Consider the following 21,231-nt stretch of genomic DNA (forward strand, 5'->3'; position numbering starts at 1 on the left):
TAATTGCTTAGAATTTGTGCGCGTTATGGACTTAGCAAAAGAACTTGGCAACTGGTTAGGATGTGTCACATCTATACTTAAAGCACAATTGATACAGGCCCTTCAGCCCACTGAGTCTATGCTGACCAACGATCACCTGTACACTAGTTCTATGTTATCCCACTCTCCCATCCTGCACACCAAGGACAATTTACAGAAGTCAATTAACCTACAAATCTGTATGTCTTTGGAATGTGGGAGGAAACCGGAGCAACCGGAGAAATACCAGGCGCTCACAGGGAGAACATACAAACTCTGTACCGAGGTCAGGATCGAATCCGGGTCTCTGGTGCCGTAAGGCAGCAACTCCACCGCTGCGTGACTGTGCTGCCCCTTGGGGGTAAAGAATGATTAACACCCTTTTTTCCTGAAAAACCTATTTTCTTTTCAAACATGCAAACATTTTGCATAATTGCACTCTTCACGAACAGTGCCAACGACAAAGTGCATTGATTTAAACTTTAATTCCATTGATGGTAATTATTTTTAAACCCTGACATTGAATTTAGTCCTAAATTGGGTCATGGCTTCACTGTACTAAAATATCCTCAAAGGAATCCCTTCTAGTAGTTTATCCATTCAACTGCCTTACAGTGCTTCATTTGGAGTGCATAATCTAATATATGCTTTCGGCTGCTTGAAGATGTTCTTCTTTCATAATTTTTAATTGAATTTCAGACAACTAACATCCCAAACCATTTTGGACAAACAGAAGCCAACAGTATTTCATGCACCTCTGTAGAGTCAGAGTCATACAGCGTGGAAACAGGCCCTTTGGCCCAACTTGCCCAACATGCATACCCCATCTACACTAGTCCCACCTGCCTGCATTTGGCCCATGTCCCTCTAAACCTGTCCTATCCATGTGCGTGTCTAAATGTTTTTTAACGTTGCAATAGTACCAGCCTCAACTACCTCCTCCAGCAGTGCATTCCATACACCAACCACCCTAAGTGTGAAATAGTTACCCCTGGCTTATTTTGTGAAGACTTCATCAGAAACCTATCAGAAAACACAATGCCTCCAAAGCACGTCGAGAGCAGAAAGCTCTCTAGTTGACATCTTCAACCTGCCCTTTGAATAATGCAGTTATAATCTGGTGGCTCAGTGCCCAAGGTGTTAGTGTGTTGAAGTACAGCACCATCTAGTGCTCAGGCATAGATCCCCATCGGGGCAAATCTTGCCCGCCTCCAGCTGCTAAATTTTCAGTACGCCCGCCTCAGACTTCTCCACATGCACCGCGGAATGCAGAAGCCTAAAATATATTGCGAGACTAATTGCTCCACATCTGTCACCACATTCCACATCAGGCCAACCAACGGGGCACAGTCTGACTAGGATTGCTCAGTGATACAATGGAGAAAGCAACACCCCAATCCTAGGCTAGTTCGGTGTAGAAACTAGGAACTGCCGATGCTAGTTTACACAGAGTGCTGGAGTAACTCAGCAGACCAAGCAGCATCTCTGGAGACAGGGTTAGGTGATGTTTCGGGTCGGGACGCTTGAAGAAACAGCACCTATCCCCGTTCTCCAGAGATGCTGCTTGACTCGCTGAGATACTCCAGGATTTGGTGTCCGAGAAAGCCACAAAGTGCTGGAGTAACTCAGCGGGTTAGGCAGCATCTCTGGAGAAAAAGGATGGGCAACATTTCAGGTTGGGACCCTTCTTCAGACTTTAATGTCCTTGGCCAGTTCAGATCTGGTACAGGAGCAGAGACCTGTTCATTTCAATGAAGATCAAGGTCCACAGATTATGAGGCCAAAGTAAAGCCAAATATTTTTTTTATAATTTTATATATTTAATGTTTTTATTTACATGTTTTTCGTGATTTTAACCAGCAGCATTTTATTTTAAATTTCATAGTTTTAGTATTGCTAAAAAATTAAATTTAGTTTTAAACAGGTTTTAAATGTTTGTGATGATAGGGAAATTTTATAAACTTTAAATCCATCAGAGCTTTGATAACAGACAAACATCTGACTCACATTTTGTCTTCTACCAAACCTTTGCAGGCTTCACATAAGGCCCAGTCACACCTGACTGGAGATTCACAAGTTATAGGAGTAGAATTAGGCCATTGGGCCCATCGAGTCCACTCCACCATTCAATCATGGCTGATCTCTGCCTCCTAATCCCACTTTCCTGCCTTCACCCCATAATCCTTGACACCCTTTCTAATCAAGTATTTGTCTATCTCTGCCTTAAAAATATCCACTGACTTGGCCTCCACAGCCCTCTGTGGCAATCAGTTCCACAGATTAACTACCCTTTGACTAAAGAAGTTCCTCTTCACCTCCTTTCTAAACGTGCGCCCATTAATTCTGAGGCTGTGACCTCTGATCCTGGAGTCTCCCACCAGTGGAAACATCCTTTCCACATCCACTCCAAGCCTTTCATTATTTTGTAAGTTTCAATGAGGTCCCCTCCTCAACATGCCCAGTACAGGCCCAGTGACGTCAAGCGCTCATCATATGCTAACCCACTCATTCCTGGGATCATTCTTGTAAATCTCCTCCAGACCCTCTCCAGAGCCAGCACATCCTTCCTCAGATATGGGGCCCAAATTTGCTCACAGATTATTGAGGATCAGCAAAGCTGGTCTTGCACGGCCGGCCATATGTGCCCAGCTGCGGCACAAATGTGCAAGAGTCACCTGTGACTGGATCAGCCCAGCCAAATCAACATAATATTCCCAATGCAATGGGGTCAAAGACTAATACATCAAGAACGTTGTCACATGGAATGGCAGCATAAAAAGAGAAGTCTGAAGACCTACAACACAACACCTACAAAATTAACGACAAATTAATGACAGCCAATGACAAATTTTGTTCATTTAAAAACAGTAAGTTTGCACTTGAATAAGTATTTCCAAAGACTCATTACAAAGGACACTGCAGTCTTGCTCAAGAAAACAAAAATACATTGACCTTGATTTAATTCACCAAAACAAGAGAAGGGGATTAAAACAAAACAGTTTAGTTCTCATCTACAGCACACCTGCCCACTGCCGCATTAACTGTGTTCATGTTCTGTATGTGGAGTAAATGACAGATTTTGTCATCAAACTCAAATCAAATTCAGAGACGAGTTTAATTTATTCAGCTCTCAATTGGATTCTCCGGGCTCGGGAATCTCAGCAGGGAAACACGAGGAGGAATTGACCAAATCAGTAGGTTAGTGCATTGTGAAAACACTACCTGTGGGCCAAGACACCACGACAACATGAAGTACCCCACACAGCACCAATACCAACTCGTCCCAAATGCAACAAGTTTCTCAACTAAACTTCCAGCCTCATCACACTGTTGCGATCACCAGCACCATCCTTACCAATTTATCTCCCTGTCTCTTCCCAATGGCCCGTTCCAAACCGTCTTTCTTGCCTTAACCGCACCCACAGTCCAAGGTAGGGTTTCTCTTACCCAGAAGCTAGAGATCACGGCCAAACATCCCTTGTTGTACCCTCCGCCCTCTGGTTTTACCACTGGCCAGTCGGCCAGGACATCCGAAGGAGAAAAGTGTACTGAAGTGCTGTCATTCAGACGAGCACCACATCCAGGTCTCTTTCTTCTGGATTTTCTCTACAGACGTTCTCTTTCTCTACATCCTTCTTCCAAACTGCTAGCTTCATTGTGAGCTAACTGCATTTACAAGGTCATAAGACACAGGAGCAACATTAGCCCATTCGGTCCATCGAGTCTGCTCCACCATGTGATCGTGGCTGATCCATTTTCCCCTCTCAATCCAGTTCTCCTGTCTTCTCGTAGCCTTTGACAGATATTCAGATCTGATACATAATCTTGTTGTTGAAGTTCACTTGGGTACTATCACAATGTTTAAAAAAGCATTTAGACAGGTACACGGATAGAAAAGGTTGGAGGGACATGGGCCAAGTGCAGGCAGGTGAGACTAGTGAAGATGGGACATGTTGGTTGGCGTTGGCAAAATGGGCCGATAGGTCTGTTTCCATACTGTGTGACTCTATGATGCATTATCCATTTGTAAAATAAGTGAGCATTAGAAAGCTTCAAATCGTTCTTATTAATGAGCGGTCAATTATATTTAAAACAAATACAAACTATTTTGAAATGGCATTATGTAATGCTATTTTTACTTTATTTTAAAATAGCATTATGTACAGTGCCCTCCATAATGTTTGGGACAAAGATCCATCATTTATTTATTTGCCTCTGTACTCCACAATTTGAGATTTGTAATAGAAAAAAAATTACATGTGGTTAAAGTGCACATTGTCACATTTTAATAAGGGCCATTTTTATACATTTTGGTTTCACCATGTAGAAATTACAGCAGTGTTTATTCATAGTCCTCCCATTTCAGGGCACCATAATGTTTGGGACACAGCAATGTCATGTAAATGGAAGTAATCATGTTTAGTATTTTGTTGCATATCCTTTGCCTGCAATGACTGCTTGAAGTCTGTGATTCATGGACATCACCAGTTGCTGGGTGTCTTCTCTGGTGATGCTCTGCCAGGCCTGTATTGCAGCCATCTTTAGCTTATGCTTGTTTTGGGGGCTAGTCCCCTTCAGTTTTCTCTTCAGCATATAAAAGGCATGCTCAATTGGATTCAGATCGGGTGATTGACTTGGCCACTCAAGAATTGACCATTTTTTAGCTTTGAAAAACTCCTTTTTTGCTTTAGCCGTATGTTTGGCATCATTGTCTTGCTGTAGAATGAACTGCCGGCCAATGAATTTTGAGGCATTTGTTTCAACCTAAACAGATAGGATGTGCCTATCCACCAGAATTCATTATGCTACTACCATCAGCAGTTGTATCATCAATGAAGATAAGTGAGCCAGTACCTTCAGCAGCCATACATGCCCAGGCCATAACACCCCCACCACCGTGTTTCACAGTTGAGGTGGAGTGCTTTGGATCTTAGGCAGTTCCTTCTCTCCTCCATACTTTGCTCTTGCCATCACTCTGATATAAGTTAATCTTCGTCTCATCTGTCCACAAGACCTTTTTCCAGAACTGTGGTTGCTCTTTTAAGTACTTCTTGGCAAATTGTAACCTGGCCATCCTATTTTTGCGGCTAACCAGTGGTTTGCATCTTGCAGTGTAGCCTCTGTACTTCTGTTCATGAAGTCTTCTACGGACAGGGATCATTGACAAATCTACACCTGACTCCTGAAGAGTGTTTCTGATCTGTCAGAAAGATGTTTGGGGATTTTTCTTTATTATAGAGAATTCTTCTGTCATCAGTTGTGGAGGTCTTCCTTGGCCTGCCAGTCCCTTTGCGATTAGTAAGCTCACCAGTGCTCTCTTTCTTCTTAATGATGTTCCAAACAGTTGATTTTGGTAAGCCTGGGGTTTGGCTGATGTCTCTAACAGTTTTATTCTTGTTTCTCAGTCTCATAATGGCTTCTTTGATTTTCATTGGCACAACTTTGGTCATCATGTTGATAAACAGCAATAAAAGTTTTCAAAGTTGATGGAAAGACTGGAGGAAAGACTAGGTGCTGAGAGCTCTCTTATACCTGCATTAAGCAGGCAATTAAACACACCTGAGCAATTACAAACGTCTGTGAAGCCATGCGTCCCAAACATTATGGTGCCCTGAAATGGGGGGAACTATGTAAACACAGCTGTAATTTTTACATGGTGAAACCAAAATGTATAAAAATACCCTTTAATAAAATCTGACAATGTGCACTTTAACCACATGTGATTTTTTCTATTACAAATCTCAAATTGTGGAGTACAGAGGCAAATAAATAAATGATGGGTCTTTGTCCCAAACATTATGGAGGGCACTGTATATTCTTAACCGTGACTTTAAATAAAGGAAATATGGGTGATCTAAGAGTAAGCAGCAAAACACCCATCTCACACGCCCACAACTATTCTCAGTCAGGCTGTGGAGTTTGATATTAACCACTTGCTCAAAGCATCAATCATTTCATTATTACGCTTTGGTGAACTCCCTTTCAATGTCACCTTGATAATGGAAAATGTAATGCGCAGATTTTACTGTGTGGCAAGTCTGCACTATTTCAGCTGAGAGGGAGCCAGCTTTAGCACTGATGAGTTTGTGACTTGCTTGGCACTTTGCTGGTAAGGTGTGTGATGCTCACCAAGTCAACACACATTCTTATTAAGGTCTCCATTACCAGAGCAGTAATCTGCTCTCAGTAGTTACATGTTAAAGAATAAGCATGCGAAATATCAGATAAAAATCAAAAGAACCTCAATCCAAATGCGATGTTACGCAAAATCCACAGCATCCAAAATACCTCCGCAACATTAGTTTGACTGGATATACCTACGGCAAAGATCAGTTTCAGTTTACTTTATTGTCACGTGTACCGAGGTACAGTGAAATGCTTTTGTTGCTTGCTAACCAGTCAGCAGAAAGACAATACATGATTACAATCGAGCCATTTGCGGTGTATAGATACATGATAAGGGAATAACGTTTAGTGCAAGATAAAGCCAGCAAAGTCCGATCAAGGATAAACCGAGGGTCACCAATGAGGTAGATAGTAGTTCAGTACAGCTCTCAGGTTGTGGTAGGATGATTCAGTTGCCTGATAACAGCTGGGAAGAAATTGTCCCTGAATTGATTGTGAGTATATAACATTGCTCCACTGCCCTTTAAAGGCTGTAGAACTACACAGCCCACCAAAAGGCCAGAAAATAACCTGTCTCCAACATGCTCCGAGCATTCTCGCTTCTTTGATATTACGTGGTTTCCAGAGGCATGGGTGACATGTTAGTTATACAGTCTAAGAGTCGTAGAGTGATACAGCGTGGAAACAGGCCCTTCAGGCCAACTTGCCCACACCGGCCAACATGTCCCAGCTGCACTCGTCCCACCTGCCCGCGTTTGGCCCATATCCCTCCACACCTGTCCTGTCCATGTACTGTCTAGACAGCAACTGTCTAGTTACATTATAATGCCAATAGCAATCTCCCCAAATAGTTTCAAAAATCACTCAACTAAGAATCGCAAGGACAAGCCACTATATGCTCTTCAACTTGGATTTTTTTTAAAATGTAAATAGACTTGCATGTGTGCGGCAACATAGTAGGAAATACATTGACAGCATAATCATTCTTCTTATGTGAGAAAGTGTTTCGGCCCTCGCAGAATGATGGCTATGCAAACTGGATGGTGTTTGTACGAGAAATCGACCAAGACGTCGAAAGAATTTTCTGCTCTTGTCCTGAATGCAGAATCATAGTGTCATTTTGGCATGGAGGAGTCTATGAAAAGCACATTGGCTTTTTATAAGCATCATCTATTCTGCCCCATTCACAAACTCCTCAGATGAGCAATTTCTTTATCCCCTCATGAATGTAATACCATTTAAGAACACAAGACCGAATGTGTTTTTACCACTCTCTAAAGTAATGAATTCCAAGTTAAAAAGCTTTCCTTTTATCATCTTTGGTTTACTTTTCCCTCTGGTTTATTAAACTCATGCCTTTGAAAACCATTTCACTTTAGTTTAGAGATACAACGCGGAAACAGGCCCATCAGCCCACCGAGTCCGCACCGACCAGTGATCCCCGCACATTAACACTATCCTACAAACACTACTGGCAATTTACATTTATACAAGTCGATAAACCTACAACCTTCTTATTTTGATAAGATTTCTGCACGAGTTTGAATATTTCTTTCAATTCATTAAACCTTCTTCACTCCAAGAACAATTTTAAATTCTCAATGCCATTCATGTACCTTGTTCCTGGAACTATGAACAAGGATCCCAGAGAATGTTTTATCCTTGGTTTAATATCTTGACCCGACTTTAGTTTGCAATCTCTCAAATAGGTGTTTAATGAGCTCTTAAAAGAAAAATGAAGGATGTGGTAGTGTTCCCTCATGTAACCTCTGCTTTGCTTTTTTAATATCCAATATTGGGCGTTATGCTGAGTTTTCCATGTTAGTGGGATCTTTCCTCGCAACTCTAATGTCAGGAAGTGCTGAGCTGTTACACCACAATAGAACCAGCACAGTTTCACCTCCTTCAGAGTATCAGCAATAAAGAGTTCATGCTTTCTTAAGGAGAAAGGATGTCAGAATCCTCTGGGAAGGTAGTTACAACAGAGGTACCGCAACACAACACAAACAGGAGACGGTTTGCTTTGTTATAGAGTCAAACAGCACGGAAACAGGCCATTCAACCCAGCTTGTCCATGCAGTCCAAGATGCCCCATCTACACCAGTCCCACCGGCCCACATCCCTCGAACCCTTCCCCGATGCTTGAACTTCTATCTACCTCATTGGAGACCCTCGGACTATCTTTGATTGGACTCTACTGCCTTATCTTGTCCTCATTATTCCCTTTATCATGTATCTGTACAATGTGGATGGCTCGATTGTAATCATGCATTGTCTTTCTGCTGACTGGGTAGTGTGCAACAAAAGCTTTTTACTGTACCTCGATATACGTGACAATAAACGAAACTGAGGTAAATCAGGGCATGGAGGTGTCTTAGAAGGTACAAATTGCCTCCATGAATACCTTCACTTCTCAGAGCTAAATGTCCCTGCCATACGAGAGTGAAACTATCCCAAAACATCAAATCAAGAGAGTTTTATTGTCATTGTCATATGTCCCGAAACGGAACAATGACATTCTTACTTGCAGCAGCACAGCCTGTAAACACCATGATAAACAACAAGAAGGTTGTGTACATATTGCCCTCCCTGGCTCTTAGTCTGATGAAAGGTCCTGACCAGAAACGTCACCTATCCATGTTCTCCAGAGATGCTGCTTGACCCACTGAGTTACCCCAGCACTTGTGTCCTTTTGTGTATTAACCAGTATCAGCAGTTGGTTGTTTCTACATATTCATAGCTGGAACTCAGACCATACCAACTTCCTGACACGTGTTATTCTAATGTCAGATATTTTTGTCCTGTTCTTTCATCTGATTAACTTTAAGACTTTGTCTGGCATTTCTGTTTGTTTTTGAGGGAAAACCTGCTGACACCACCTGGGGAATTGGAGAGGGTGGTGGAATTGACTGGGCTCCAAATTATGGAAGATTTACAAGAGGCACAATTGAGTTTCGTTTTTGAGATCCAACATGGAAACAGGTCCTTCAGCCCACTGTCTCTTTATCAAGCGTCCTTCATGTTGTCTCACTATTTCAGGCTGCTTGAAGGCATAAAACTCTTCATAATTCAGTACAACTTTCCACAAAAAAAACTTAAGGTATCACAAAATGCTGGAGTAACTCAGCGGGTCAGGCAGCATCTTTGGAGAGAAGGGGTGACGTTTCGGGTCGAGACCCTTCTTCAGACTGTTGTCAGGGGGGCGGGACAAAGAAAGGATGTAGGTGGAGACAGGAAGACAGTGAGAGAACTGGGAAGGGGGAGGGGAAGAGAGGGACAGAGGAACTATCTAAAGTTAGAGAAGTCAATGTTCATACCGCTGGGCATTCCTACATAAAAAAAACTAAGGTGATTTAACTGGTAACACATTAAAAGTGCACGATTGCCTCATTTTATCCATCTCCACATCTCAGAATACAAATTCAACTGAAAGAAATATGGTTGGGAAATTACTTGGACCCGATCGAAGACTTCAACATCACAGCTTTGGTGGTGGTGGATAAAGTAGAGAGAACTTGCTGTGGAAACTTTAGGGTCAAATGCTCTGCTTAGGTTCAAGTGAGAGATCCAAGTTGCAGTCTTGTTCAGTGATGCTGCCTGTAGGTTAATTGGCCTCTGGAAAATGCTCACTGATGCGTCGGGAGTGGGAAAGTGGGATAGTACTGAACTAGTGTGAATGGGTGGATGGTTGGCGTTGAGCGGGTGGGCCGAAGAGACTGTTTCTATGCTGTATCTCTAAACTAAACCAAAACTCTTTTTCAACCTCTTGCTTGGAAAGAGAGCATCAGGTGGACAGAAGGAGGTGCTCAATGACATTTAGAAGAAATACAACTGAGTTACTCCAGCACTTTACATTCAACACCAGACTCGAGTATCTGCAGTTCCTTGTCTCTCCAAGTTGTAATCTTGTTCGGAGATGCTGCCCGACCAGCTGAGTTACTCCAGCACTGTGTGTCTTCACAAACTCAGGCATCTGCAGTTGCTTGTGTCTTCATGTTACAGTCTCCGCCAACCAGTTGTAGGAGGTGGAGTCACTGACAAGACCTCAAACGTAGTTACACAATCAGGCTGCCATAGCATCAATCTGCTGTAGAGATGTTTTACTGGAAGAAGGTCCATCATGCTCATAACTGAAGTACCAAGGAACACGTCACAGAATGGAAGTGAACATGGGAGCCTTGCACTGTTGCACAGTCATGACGGGAGGCAGATGACACGGCAGGTGGGTGGGAAGCTTGTGAGGTGACCAGCACTTTCTATAACTTGTGTGTGCTTCCCATCTATGGACTCAAGGATTTAAACACCATTCCCAAAACTCCTCCACTTTGAATGGTCATAGGGAAGGAGGTTCCAGGAATCAGTGGGGACGTTGTATTTCTTCAAGTAGTCTTTGAGCACCTCCCTCTTCTGTCCATCTGATACTCCCTTTCCAAGCAAGAGCTTGAAATATAATTTTGGTCTAGTTTAGAGACACAGCATGGAAACAGGCACTTTGGCCCAGCAAGTCCATGCCGACCATCCACCACTGGTTCTACATTATCCCACTTTCACATCCACTCCCTACACACTTGCGATCATTTTGCAGAGGCCAATTAACCTACTTGTCTGTGCCTAACTGCATGTCTTTGGGATGTGGGAGGAAACCCATGCAGTCACACCTGTGGTGTAGGTTTGAGTGTTATCAAGGAAGGGCGGACCCACTGAATTGCATAATGAAAGCCAGCTACTAGAGAATCGCATTGTTGACTGTGTCAATGACTAAATCGGCCAAAGAGAGATAATGCACCATTGATGCAGTAAATAAAATGGTGTTTGAGCTTTGATAAGACCCATTGTTTCTGTAAAAGAATAGAAACTAAGATGGGGAGATTTAAGTGGGTTGGTGCAGGTCAATGGACAGGCATTATAAAAGTGGGAATTATTGGTAGAGTTGCTGCCTTACAGCACCAGAGACCTGGGTTCGATCCCGACGAGTTTGTACATTCTACCTGTGACCGCATGGGTTTGTCGCAGAGATCTTCGCTTTCCTCCCACACTCCAATGACGTACAGGTTTGTAGGTTAATTGGCGTGGATTTGTATACTCGGTAGAAGTGTAAATTGTCCCCGAGTGGGTGTAGGATTGTGTTAATGTGCGGGGATCGCTGGTCGGCGCGGATTTGGTGGGCCGAAGGGCCCGTTTCCGCACTGTATCTCTAAACTAAACTAAAATCAGTAGTTTGAAAGAACACTCAGTGATGATGGGTTTCGTGAGGGGCTGTTTGACTTTGGTTTGAAAAGGGAAAGGAAAGCCCCTGTGTAAGAGTAACTGCAACGTCAGCCAAGATGGGCCAGAAAGGCAAGTGCATGCAAGGAAAAAGAGATGAGTTTAGAATAAGATAGTTTGGAAAAGAACGTGAGTGGCTCAGCTCTGAACTATGGACTCTCGAATTGATGTAGGGACTTTGGGGGGTTTTTTTGTACTAGTATTGGGGTTTTTAGTTTATTAAAGTTTTGTTAATTATACATTATCTATGTGTTTTGTGTTTACAAGCTCATTATGCTGCTGCAAGTAAAAAATGTCATTGTTCCATTGCCGGTACATATAATTAAACACTCAACTCGAGCCTTCTACAACCAGAGGGTGGTGAATCTGCGGAATTCATTGCCACAGACGGCTGTGGAGGCCAAGTCATTGGATATTTTTAGAGTGGAGATTGACAGGCTATTGATACCACGGGTGAAGTAGGCAGGAGAATGAGGCTGAGAGGGAAAAATAGATCAGCTATGATTGAATGGCGGAGTAGACTTGATGGACCAAATGGCCTAATTCTGCTCCAATGTCTTATGAACTTGTGAATTCTCGACTCTCTTGGGATGCAACCCCAATTGACTGCTGAATGTTTGAAAAGGTGGGCAAAGGGAATGTATGGAAGGAACAGAATAAGTGGATGGTCTTGAATGAAAAAACAAGGCACGCCTCAAGCTCCATAAGACCACAAGACATGGGAGCAGAACTAGGCCATTCAGCCTATCAGTTCAATCATGGCTGATCTATTTTCCCCCTCAACACCATCCTCCTGCCTTTCCCCCATAACCCGCACTGATCAAGAACCCATCAATCTCCACTTTAAAAATACCCCATGTCTCGGCCTCCACAGCCACCTGCAGCAATGAATTCCACCCTTATCTCCAGTCTAATGGCATGCCCTTTTATTCCGAGGCTGTGTCCTCTGGTTCTCGTCTCTCTCATTACTGGAAACATCCTTTCCACTCCCACTCTATCTCAGCCATTTTGTATCTTTCAAGACTACCCACTCGGCAGTTCCTTGTTTCTACTGTTGGCCTACTGCTTTAACAATTGTCGAAAGCAAGCTTTAAATTGATGCTGTGATGTTGTGGCTTTTAGCAGCAAAATGCTTTATTTTGCCTGACATAATCTGCAGAAAAGCAGTCGTTACATTCATTTCACCTCACCATGGAGAGTCAAATAATGCTTCACTGACTCCTACAACCAAATGCAACACTCTCTGGGAAGATTAAATCACATCAAATTAGATCTGAAACAAGCGACTATACATACATTATTCAGCAGAAACAGATGAATAAAAACCACGCTAAATGAACAACTTTGTCAATGATACAAAGTATGAAAATATGTCATTAAACATTCCCAGAGCAGCGTCTATGAGAGAATTATAACGTCAGCAAACTACCCACCACAAATGCATTTGCTGAATACATATGCAGAAGGAAAATTACAATACACAACAGAAAAGCCCAAAAGCTGAGTCAAGGAAATCATTCTCTCTCTCTCTCTCTCTCTCTCTCTCGTACTCTGATTTTTAAGCATCAAGGCAGTTTTGATCAAAGCTTTCCACATCTGTACGGATTAGATTCATTGGCACAACGGGATAAAAATACTTGCTTTGATTCGTAAAAGCAACTTTGGCCGTTCAATGGATGCATTCCAAAAGTCTGTACTGGTTGCCACTGTTTTGCTGATCGTAAACAAAGATTGAGGTTTGTTCCATGATGGAGCTTGCAGATCATTGCCAAATCACAAAAATACTGCAATATTTTACAATCAGACAAAACTTAGAGATCTTGTTAGAAAGAGAATGAAAGACAGCAGGATTTAATGTCCAAATCTGCATGAATTCATCCCTAATCCCCCAATCTTATCAATACTTAAGGTATTCGCAACAGTTCCAGTCCAAATATTTGGCAACAGAGGTTTATATTCTAGACTATTTATTGAAGGTTTTGCTCAGCACAGAACAATTTAAAACTCAATTACCTACAAGCTGTGCAGGAAGGAACTGCAGATGCTGGTTCAAAATGAAGATAGACACAAAAAGCCAGAGTAACTCAGCAGATGCGGCAGCATCTCTGGAGAAACGGAATAGGTGACATTTTGGATTGAGACCCTTCAGACCGAGTGCCAGGGGAGATGGAAACCTCACCGATTCCTTTTCTCCAGAGATGCTGCCAGACCTGTTGAGTTTCTCCAGCCTTTTGTGTTTATCTTGAATTACCTACAAGCATGCAGGGCAGCATGGTAGCACAGCAGTAGAGTTGCTGCCCTACAGCGCTTGTAGTGCCGGAGACCCATGTTCGATCCTGACTACGGGTGCTTGTCTTTACGGAGTTTGCATGTTCTCCCCCGTGACCTGCGTGGGTTTTCTCCAAGATCTTCGGTTTTCTCCCACACTCCAAAGACGTACAGGTTCGTAGGCTAATTGGCCGGTTTCTGCGCTGTAAACCAAACTAAAAAACATTGTCTGAAAGAGCAATGATTACAGTCTTTTGTAAGAAAAAAAGGAATAGATAGAACTATGAAATGAAGTGCTACCCTAGCTCTGGTGAGGTGGCATGGGAGCAGGGACTGGGATTGGAGTCAAGAACCAGGCGTAGGCCATAGGTAAAGGGGTTGGCATTGGTACAATGGACTGAACGCCTTGTTTCTTTGATATCTGAGTCTTGCTCGTTAGTGCTGGCAGTCCAACAGAGAACAGCCAGCACTCATCCATGTAAATGCCACGTGGTGTACAATGAGAACTCCCCAGCATACGTTTTTAAATATGCACCTGTAGTATGTTTTAACTATTTAAAAGCATCTCATTTGTTTCATTTTAAAAGAACAAATGTAGTCATTTTAAAAATATACATTTTAGTTAAACACAATAGCACAAAACAAACTTTGGAAACCATGGCAAGATTGTCATTTTCTGCAACAATTCCCATAATCCTGTATCTGTACACTGTGATTGTATTCATGAGTAGTCTTTCCCCTGACTGGATAGCACACAACAAACAGTTTTTCACTGTACCTCAGTGCACATGGCAATAAATTAAGCTAAACTATTGACAATTTTATGAGGAAATTACGCATCTATGAATGCGAATCTAAACTAACTGACCTTTCAATGTCAACACTGCACAGTTTTCACCCACCCAACAATTTACTTAACTGAAGACAGACGCAAAATGCTGGAGTAACTCAGCGGGTCAGACAGCATCTCTGGAGAAAAGGAGTAGGTGACGTTTCGGGTCGAGACCCTTCTTCTGACCCGTTGAGTTACTCCAGCTTTTTGTGTCTATCTTCGGTTTAAACTAGCATCTGCAGTTACTCCCTACACAATTTACTTAACTGCCCTATTTTGTACACACGTATACACACACATGATTTTGTAGGGGTTTTTTTTGCAAATAACTTTGTCTTTTATTTCTGTTCACCACAGTAAACAACATGTGCCTTGAAAATTCCCACAACAATTCGTGCCATTTCTCCACTACAGCCAGAGCAAATGTCAGCTTGCTGACAGTTTATAAATTAGCTTATAAATTAGCTGCCGAGCAATTATGGGCAAATCCATTCAGCACACAAATGCTGGAGTAATACTGTGTTGCATCATACTCAATAAACTATCAATTTTTATTTTGTAAGCAGAGTTAGTGGAATTAAAAAAGGATAACTTTCAACTCTCTGTATAAAATAATATTGCCCCGGTTTCAAGGTTATATATATTATATTGGATGAACAGCAAAATAAACATTTTACTTCAAAGCTGCAATCTTCATGATAATGTTATCCACCGTACCTTATCTACACAGCACAGATTACAAAAATGTTTACTTTTCCTCATACACTAAAGTTTATACTAATGAATGAAATCATCTTAAGAGTGGAAGGCACAACATTTTCTTACAGTCTGTGGCCCAGTAAAATTCTGGAGCATTTAAACTCAACGTTACAACTTAGTCTGAGTGCCATCCAGAATTTTTCAAGAGGATCAATCAATGCATGGGAATAAAGTTTTATGCATATTCTTGGTGTGGAAATCATGCTGGAGGTCCAAGGGGAAGTTAGTCAGAGAGCAATACAGCACGGAAACAGGTAACCTTTCAGCTAACTTTGTCCATGCTGATCATGTCAAGAGTGTTAGTCATATGTCCCGAAACAGAACAATGAAATTTGTGTGTGTGCAAGTACGTGTGCAAGAACGATTGGACGTGAATGTACGTGCATATGTAACAAATGACAAAAACAATGCCCCCAACTTTAAGTAGTTCGGAGCATATTTGGAGGTTGTAGTGTTTAATAGTCTGATGGTTGTAGGGAAGAAGCTGCTCCTGAACCTAGACCTTACAGTTTCCACGTCCTGCCTTGCTTTGCCAACATGTCACACTTGTCAAAAGTTACATTTAATTTGCCATTCCTTGACCCACCTACACAACTGGTCTACATGATGTTGTAACTTAGACATCCTTCCTCACTGTCTGCTATCTGCAAATTTACTACAATGTTAATAGTCACCCAAATTGTTACTGCACATGACAAGCAACAGTGGCCCCAGCACCGACCCTTGCGGAACTCCACTGGTCACAGGTCTCCAGTCAGAAAAGCAACCCTCCACAACTACTCCTTCCTCCAAGCCAATTTTGAATCCAATTACCGTGCTCATCTTTTATTCCTTGCAATCTCATCTCCCATACTAGCCTACCAGGACAAAGATCTTACTAATGGCCTCTGGTATGGACAACATCCACTGCCGTGCCCTCATCAATCCTTTCCCAGAGTCAGAGTCATAGAGACTTATTACAGTGTGGAAACAGGCCCTTCGGCCCAACTTGCCCACGCCAGCCAACATGCCCCATCTAGACTAGTCCCACCTGCCTGCATTTGCCCCATTGTTCCTCTAAACCTGTCCTATCCATGTACCTGTCCAAATATTTCTTAAATATTGCTCAAAAATACCCAGACAGATTTTCCAACATGATGCAAAACAACCAGTAATGGCCATTGATGTGTTTCACTCAGAGAGAAAAAATTTAAAAAACGGTATCATTCAGAACCAAGTGAGTTTCTTCAACCTGGAAAAAAAGCCCTATCTTGTCCATTTCACACAGCAGCAGTATGTTTTTTTTTAAACATTTAGTAATGGCTGAATCTCTGTTTTAATCTCAAGAATTTACACTTTCCACAATAATCAGCAAGCACAAAGAGATATTTCAGCAAGCATTACTTGGCAGAGAGAGGCACAAGAGCAAAGGTACATGGGATTTGTTTTTAAAGGCAGGGAATGGACTAGCAAGTTGGGAATGCTAGCAGGGTTTCAATGGGCCTGCTAAAACAGCCAGAGGTGGAGGAGTGGGAATAACATGCTTGTGTTAGGAAGAGGGAACTTGTAATCGAGATGTTGGAAAACTCATTGGGAACATAGTTATGGGTCGAAACAAGGAACTGCAGATGCCGGTTAATACACAAAAAAGACACAAGGCAGCGGAGTAACTCAGCAGGTCAGGCAGCATCTCGGGAGAACATAGACAGGTGACGTTTAGGGTCAGGTCATTTAGGCGGGCACGGGTTACTGATTGTGGATGATCAGCCATGATCACAATGAATGGCGGTGCTGGCTCGAAGGGCCGAATGGCCTCCTCCTGCACCTATTTTCTATGTTTCTATGTCTCTTCTTTATGGGGATGTCTTCAGCTATTTGGAAAGGACATGATGATAGCCCTTATGTTGGTATGATAGCTCCTGTACACTACACTCACTCTAAGTAACAGAATGGCAGAAACAGGAGATACCTCAGATTAATATAAATAATGACAGAATTCACCAGGTTATGGCAAAAATGGAAGAGACACAAGGCATCTTGATTATAAAGTCAGAAAGGAAAATGAACTTGGACAACAGGAAAAAACAATAATATTCAAAAATAATGACAAGTAGGTTAAAACACAAAAAGACACAAAATGCTGGAGTAACTCAGCGGGTCAGGCCGCATCACTGGAGAGCATGAATAGGTGACGTTTTGGGTCGAGAACCTGCATCAGGTTAACCTGGCTTTGTTGCTCAGGACTCTTCCAAAATATAAATAGAGTTTGCCGAAATACTTCCATGTGTTTCCAGATCGTGGAGATGATGTTTCCACTAGTGGGAGAATCTAGGGCCAGAGGCCATAGCCTCAGAAAAAAAGGATGTACTTTTATAAAGGAGATGAGGAGGGATTTCTTAAGTCAGAGGGTGGTGAATCTGTGGAATTCTTTGCCACAGACGGCTGTGGAGGCCATCAATAGATATTTTCAGGGCGGAGATTGACAGATTCTTGATTAGTACTAGTGTCAGAGGTTATGGGGAGAAGGCAGGAGAATGGGATTGAGAGGGAAAGATAGATCAGCCATGATTGAATTGGAGAGTACATTTGATGTGCCGAATGGTCTAATTCCGCTGCTAAAACTTCTGAATAAATTGCTCCATAATCACTTCGGAGTGAACTTAGCAACGTGCATCTAATTTGGGTAAAATGCTTCAGGTAATGTCAAACGTAAAGCAGCGCACATAATTCTATGTTCAGGAACTTTCTAATGACATAATCTGCTGTGCAGTGTGAAAACGTTTGTGAACAACAAAACTGTTGCCATCAAAAGATTCAACCTCCAGAAGCAGGTGTAGAAATAATCTGGCAGAGTACACCTGTCCTTTGGGACAGGTAGCAGTAAACAATCATTGTGTTAATAAACCACATCTGCCAGGGAAATAACTGAAATAAATCCAGAGGGCATGGGTTTAAGGTGAAGGGGAAGAGATTTAATAGGAAACTGAGGGATAACTTCTTCACACAAAGGGTGGAGGATGTATGGAACAAGCTGCCAGAGGAGGAAGTGGAGGCAGGGACTATCCCAACATTTAAGGAACAGTTAGACAGGTAGATGGATAGGACAGGTTTGGGGGGGAGATGGGCCAAATGGAGACAGGTGGGACTAGTGTAGCTGGGACATGTTGACCGGTGTGGGCAAGTTGGGCCTGTTTCCACACTGTATCACTATGACTCTGTGAGCAGATCTGAAGATAGAATGGCACAAATATGGTAAACTATGTATTTTTTAAAGAAAGTTACAATTTATTCTGTACCACACTACAAATTGATGGTAATGTTAAGAAGTAATTGAATAGAGAAAAATGACCATATGTTTGGTCTATGTTAAAGCGTGTTGATTTATATCTCTTTTAAAAGGCAAGCATTTTCTTTGTGGTGAAAAGGTAGGGTAAGTGGAGTAAGTTTTTTTTCATTTTCTACAGTAATGTATCCCAAGAGAATAGGTGTGATCGCCGTTCTGATGGCCAATTTACCCCCCCCCCCCCCCCCCCCAAAGGATACGAGGAAGATTTAATGTTCTTTCGTGACAATAGCCAGATCGTTTCATGATTACCAGATGAAACAATATATAGCCAATCCTGAAACTCATGGCCTGACATCAAGAGGGGGAAAAAAACTGCGTTCACATCCTCGCATTCCGAAAAGGGCATTGTTTGTGTAATGTTGGGACAGTGAACAAATAAGGCAGCTCCAGGTAACACCCTCAACTATACATGTATTAACCCCCAGAGGGCTTATCCACATCACTAGCGCTTACCATATGGTTCAATTGTTCTTGCGTTCTGCTGAAGATTTCTGGTCGAAAACCAATACTGAAAGTCTAAATTGTTTGCACAAGCTGTTGGTTGAAATTAATTTGTGTCATGTATTTACGGCGACGAGCTTTGAAACTGTACGACGTGTTATTAAATATTGGACGCAAGTTCAACGTACATCTGATGTTTATAAAATATCAGCCAATTATTTGATTTGCCAGATCTGATCATCCTTCCTCTTTTTTTTAAATTATTTCTCCAAGATACAACTAAATTACAACCAGAGTTTCAAGGCGCTCGGCTAGGGATTTTTTTTCCCTTGCAAGGATAAAATGCGTCCCAGTGAATTACGTCCGTGCAATCGCTCAGCAACTCAACGCCAGACGTCTGCGCTGAGCTATCTCCTTCGTTTAACCTACAACTTCCATTCTGGGCTGCATTTCACAATTGCCCAGCGAGGGGCAGGCTTTAAAATAGATAGGGAAATAAAACTTCTCGCAACTATAGAACGTGCAAACAAACAAACGCACACACAAAATATCGCTGGCAACTCGTTCAAACGTCGAACACGTCCAGGTGGCACCGCCTTCACCTTCAGGACGAGTTCAACAAGTCCCTAGCACATGAAGAGAGACGGTGGCGATCGTCCTCACCCCCGCCACCCCTGCCTCACTTAGACCACGCAAACCCGCCGGCAGAGCAGCGACCTCGATAATCTACAACCCTCCCCTTTACTGCCCAACATATCTCACCCCCAGCTGGGACAAGCCCCAGATCCCAGCCCAGGAGCCCTGCACCTCCCTCTAATACCTCAACTTCACCCCCCCCCCCCCCCCCCCTTCTCCTTGTCCCTCTCAATCACTGGTCCACCCACTCCACTTAACCCTGACTCCCCAATCCAATCCCCCCAAACTGTCGCCATAATGTCAAAAAACCTGTCACACCATCCACCACAGTTACCCCCCCCTTCCCACACTGTTAATCTCCAGCCATCCACTCTCCAGGTTTTACCCCCTTCTCCACTCAATCCCCCAGTCACCTCTACATCACAGTTAACCCACTGTCATCCTCTCTCCCACCTTCCACACCTCACTGTCACCCCCACTCACTCCATCATTCCCCACAGTTAATTCCCACCCCAGTGAACCATTCCCCACTTCTATTCCTCAGTCACCCTCACCCCATTCAACCCCCCCTACTCTGACCTCCACCACCTCCCCATTCATATCCCCCCACTCTCACCCCAATCATATCCCCCACTCTCACCCCATTCATATCCCCCACTCTCACCCCATTCATATCCCCCACTCTCACCCCTCACTTCTCCCCCACTGTCACTCCTGCCAACTTTCACTCTCACCCACATTCCCACTGACAATCCTCAGATCCCCACTGTTAAACCTCACTCTTATCCCCACCGTTAAACCTCAGTCGCTCCCTCATCCCCCACAGTTGATCCCCAGTCACACTGACATCCCAGTTATCCCGCTGTCACAACCACCCCCCCTCTCTCCCCTCTAATTATCCCCAATCCCTCCCATCACCGTCCCAGCCACCCACGTCCACACCATCCTCCCTCTCTCTGTCTCCATCTCCCTCCTCTCCTCAAAGTTCTCACACCCTGCCCTTCTGCACCATCACCTCCCCATCCCTCTCCCCTTCACCACCTCCCTCTCCCACACCCTGACCCCCAGCCTTTCTGCACCATTTCCACCTCTCCCTCCCTGTCTCCCCACATTCACCCTCCACCAAAGTCACGCATCCCTCTCCCTCTCCCTCTCCTTCTCCCTCTCTCCCTCTGCCACGGACTGACCTCCGGTTCAGCGGCTGGCTCTTCAGCTCGTAAAACGTTTTCGCCTCTTCATGAAATTCCTCCCCGACATCGTAATCCGGAACAATTCCCGACTCGGACTGCATGGGTCCGGGAGTGATGGGCAGCAGAGAGAGGAGAGGAGAGGAGAGGAGAGGAGAGGAGGGGTAAAACTGACGGGCAAAAGGAGAGAGAGAGAAAAAGAGAGGGGGGGGGGGGGGGAATCTCCCCGGAGCGGCGAGAGCGCAATAAAACGTCAACAGGACACAGAGAGAGCGAGAGGGGGAGAAAGTTGAGGTGGGTGACAGAGAGGGAGTGAGTGAGCGGGCGGCTGTCTGTCTCCGCTTCAGAGCCGGGGCGGGGTTGCGAGCTTTGCC

At 43.4% G+C, this 21,231-nt stretch overlaps 1 protein-coding gene across 2 annotated transcripts in view; it reads right to left on the minus strand.

Annotated features, from left to right (window-relative positions):
* The window catches only part of LOC144601925 (microphthalmia-associated transcription factor-like), a 198,933-nt gene extending 177,799 nt beyond the window's left edge, over positions 1-21,134 (minus strand). Inside the window, exon 1 of one of the 2 annotated variants that reach the window (XM_078414511.1) lies at positions 20,858-21,134. In XM_078414511.1, the coding sequence (XP_078270637.1) occupies positions 20,858-20,961 (104 nt within the window). In that variant the 5' untranslated portion in view covers positions 20,962-21,134. The remainder of the gene's footprint in view (positions 1-20,857) is intronic. The other variant, XM_078414513.1, reaches the window with a different exon arrangement.
* Positions 21,135-21,231: the final 97 nt, after the last annotated feature.

This window comes from Rhinoraja longicauda, chromosome 17, assembly GCF_053455715.1.
Source record: "Rhinoraja longicauda isolate Sanriku21f chromosome 17, sRhiLon1.1, whole genome shotgun sequence".
NCBI lineage: Eukaryota > Metazoa > Chordata > Chondrichthyes > Rajiformes > Arhynchobatidae > Rhinoraja > Rhinoraja longicauda.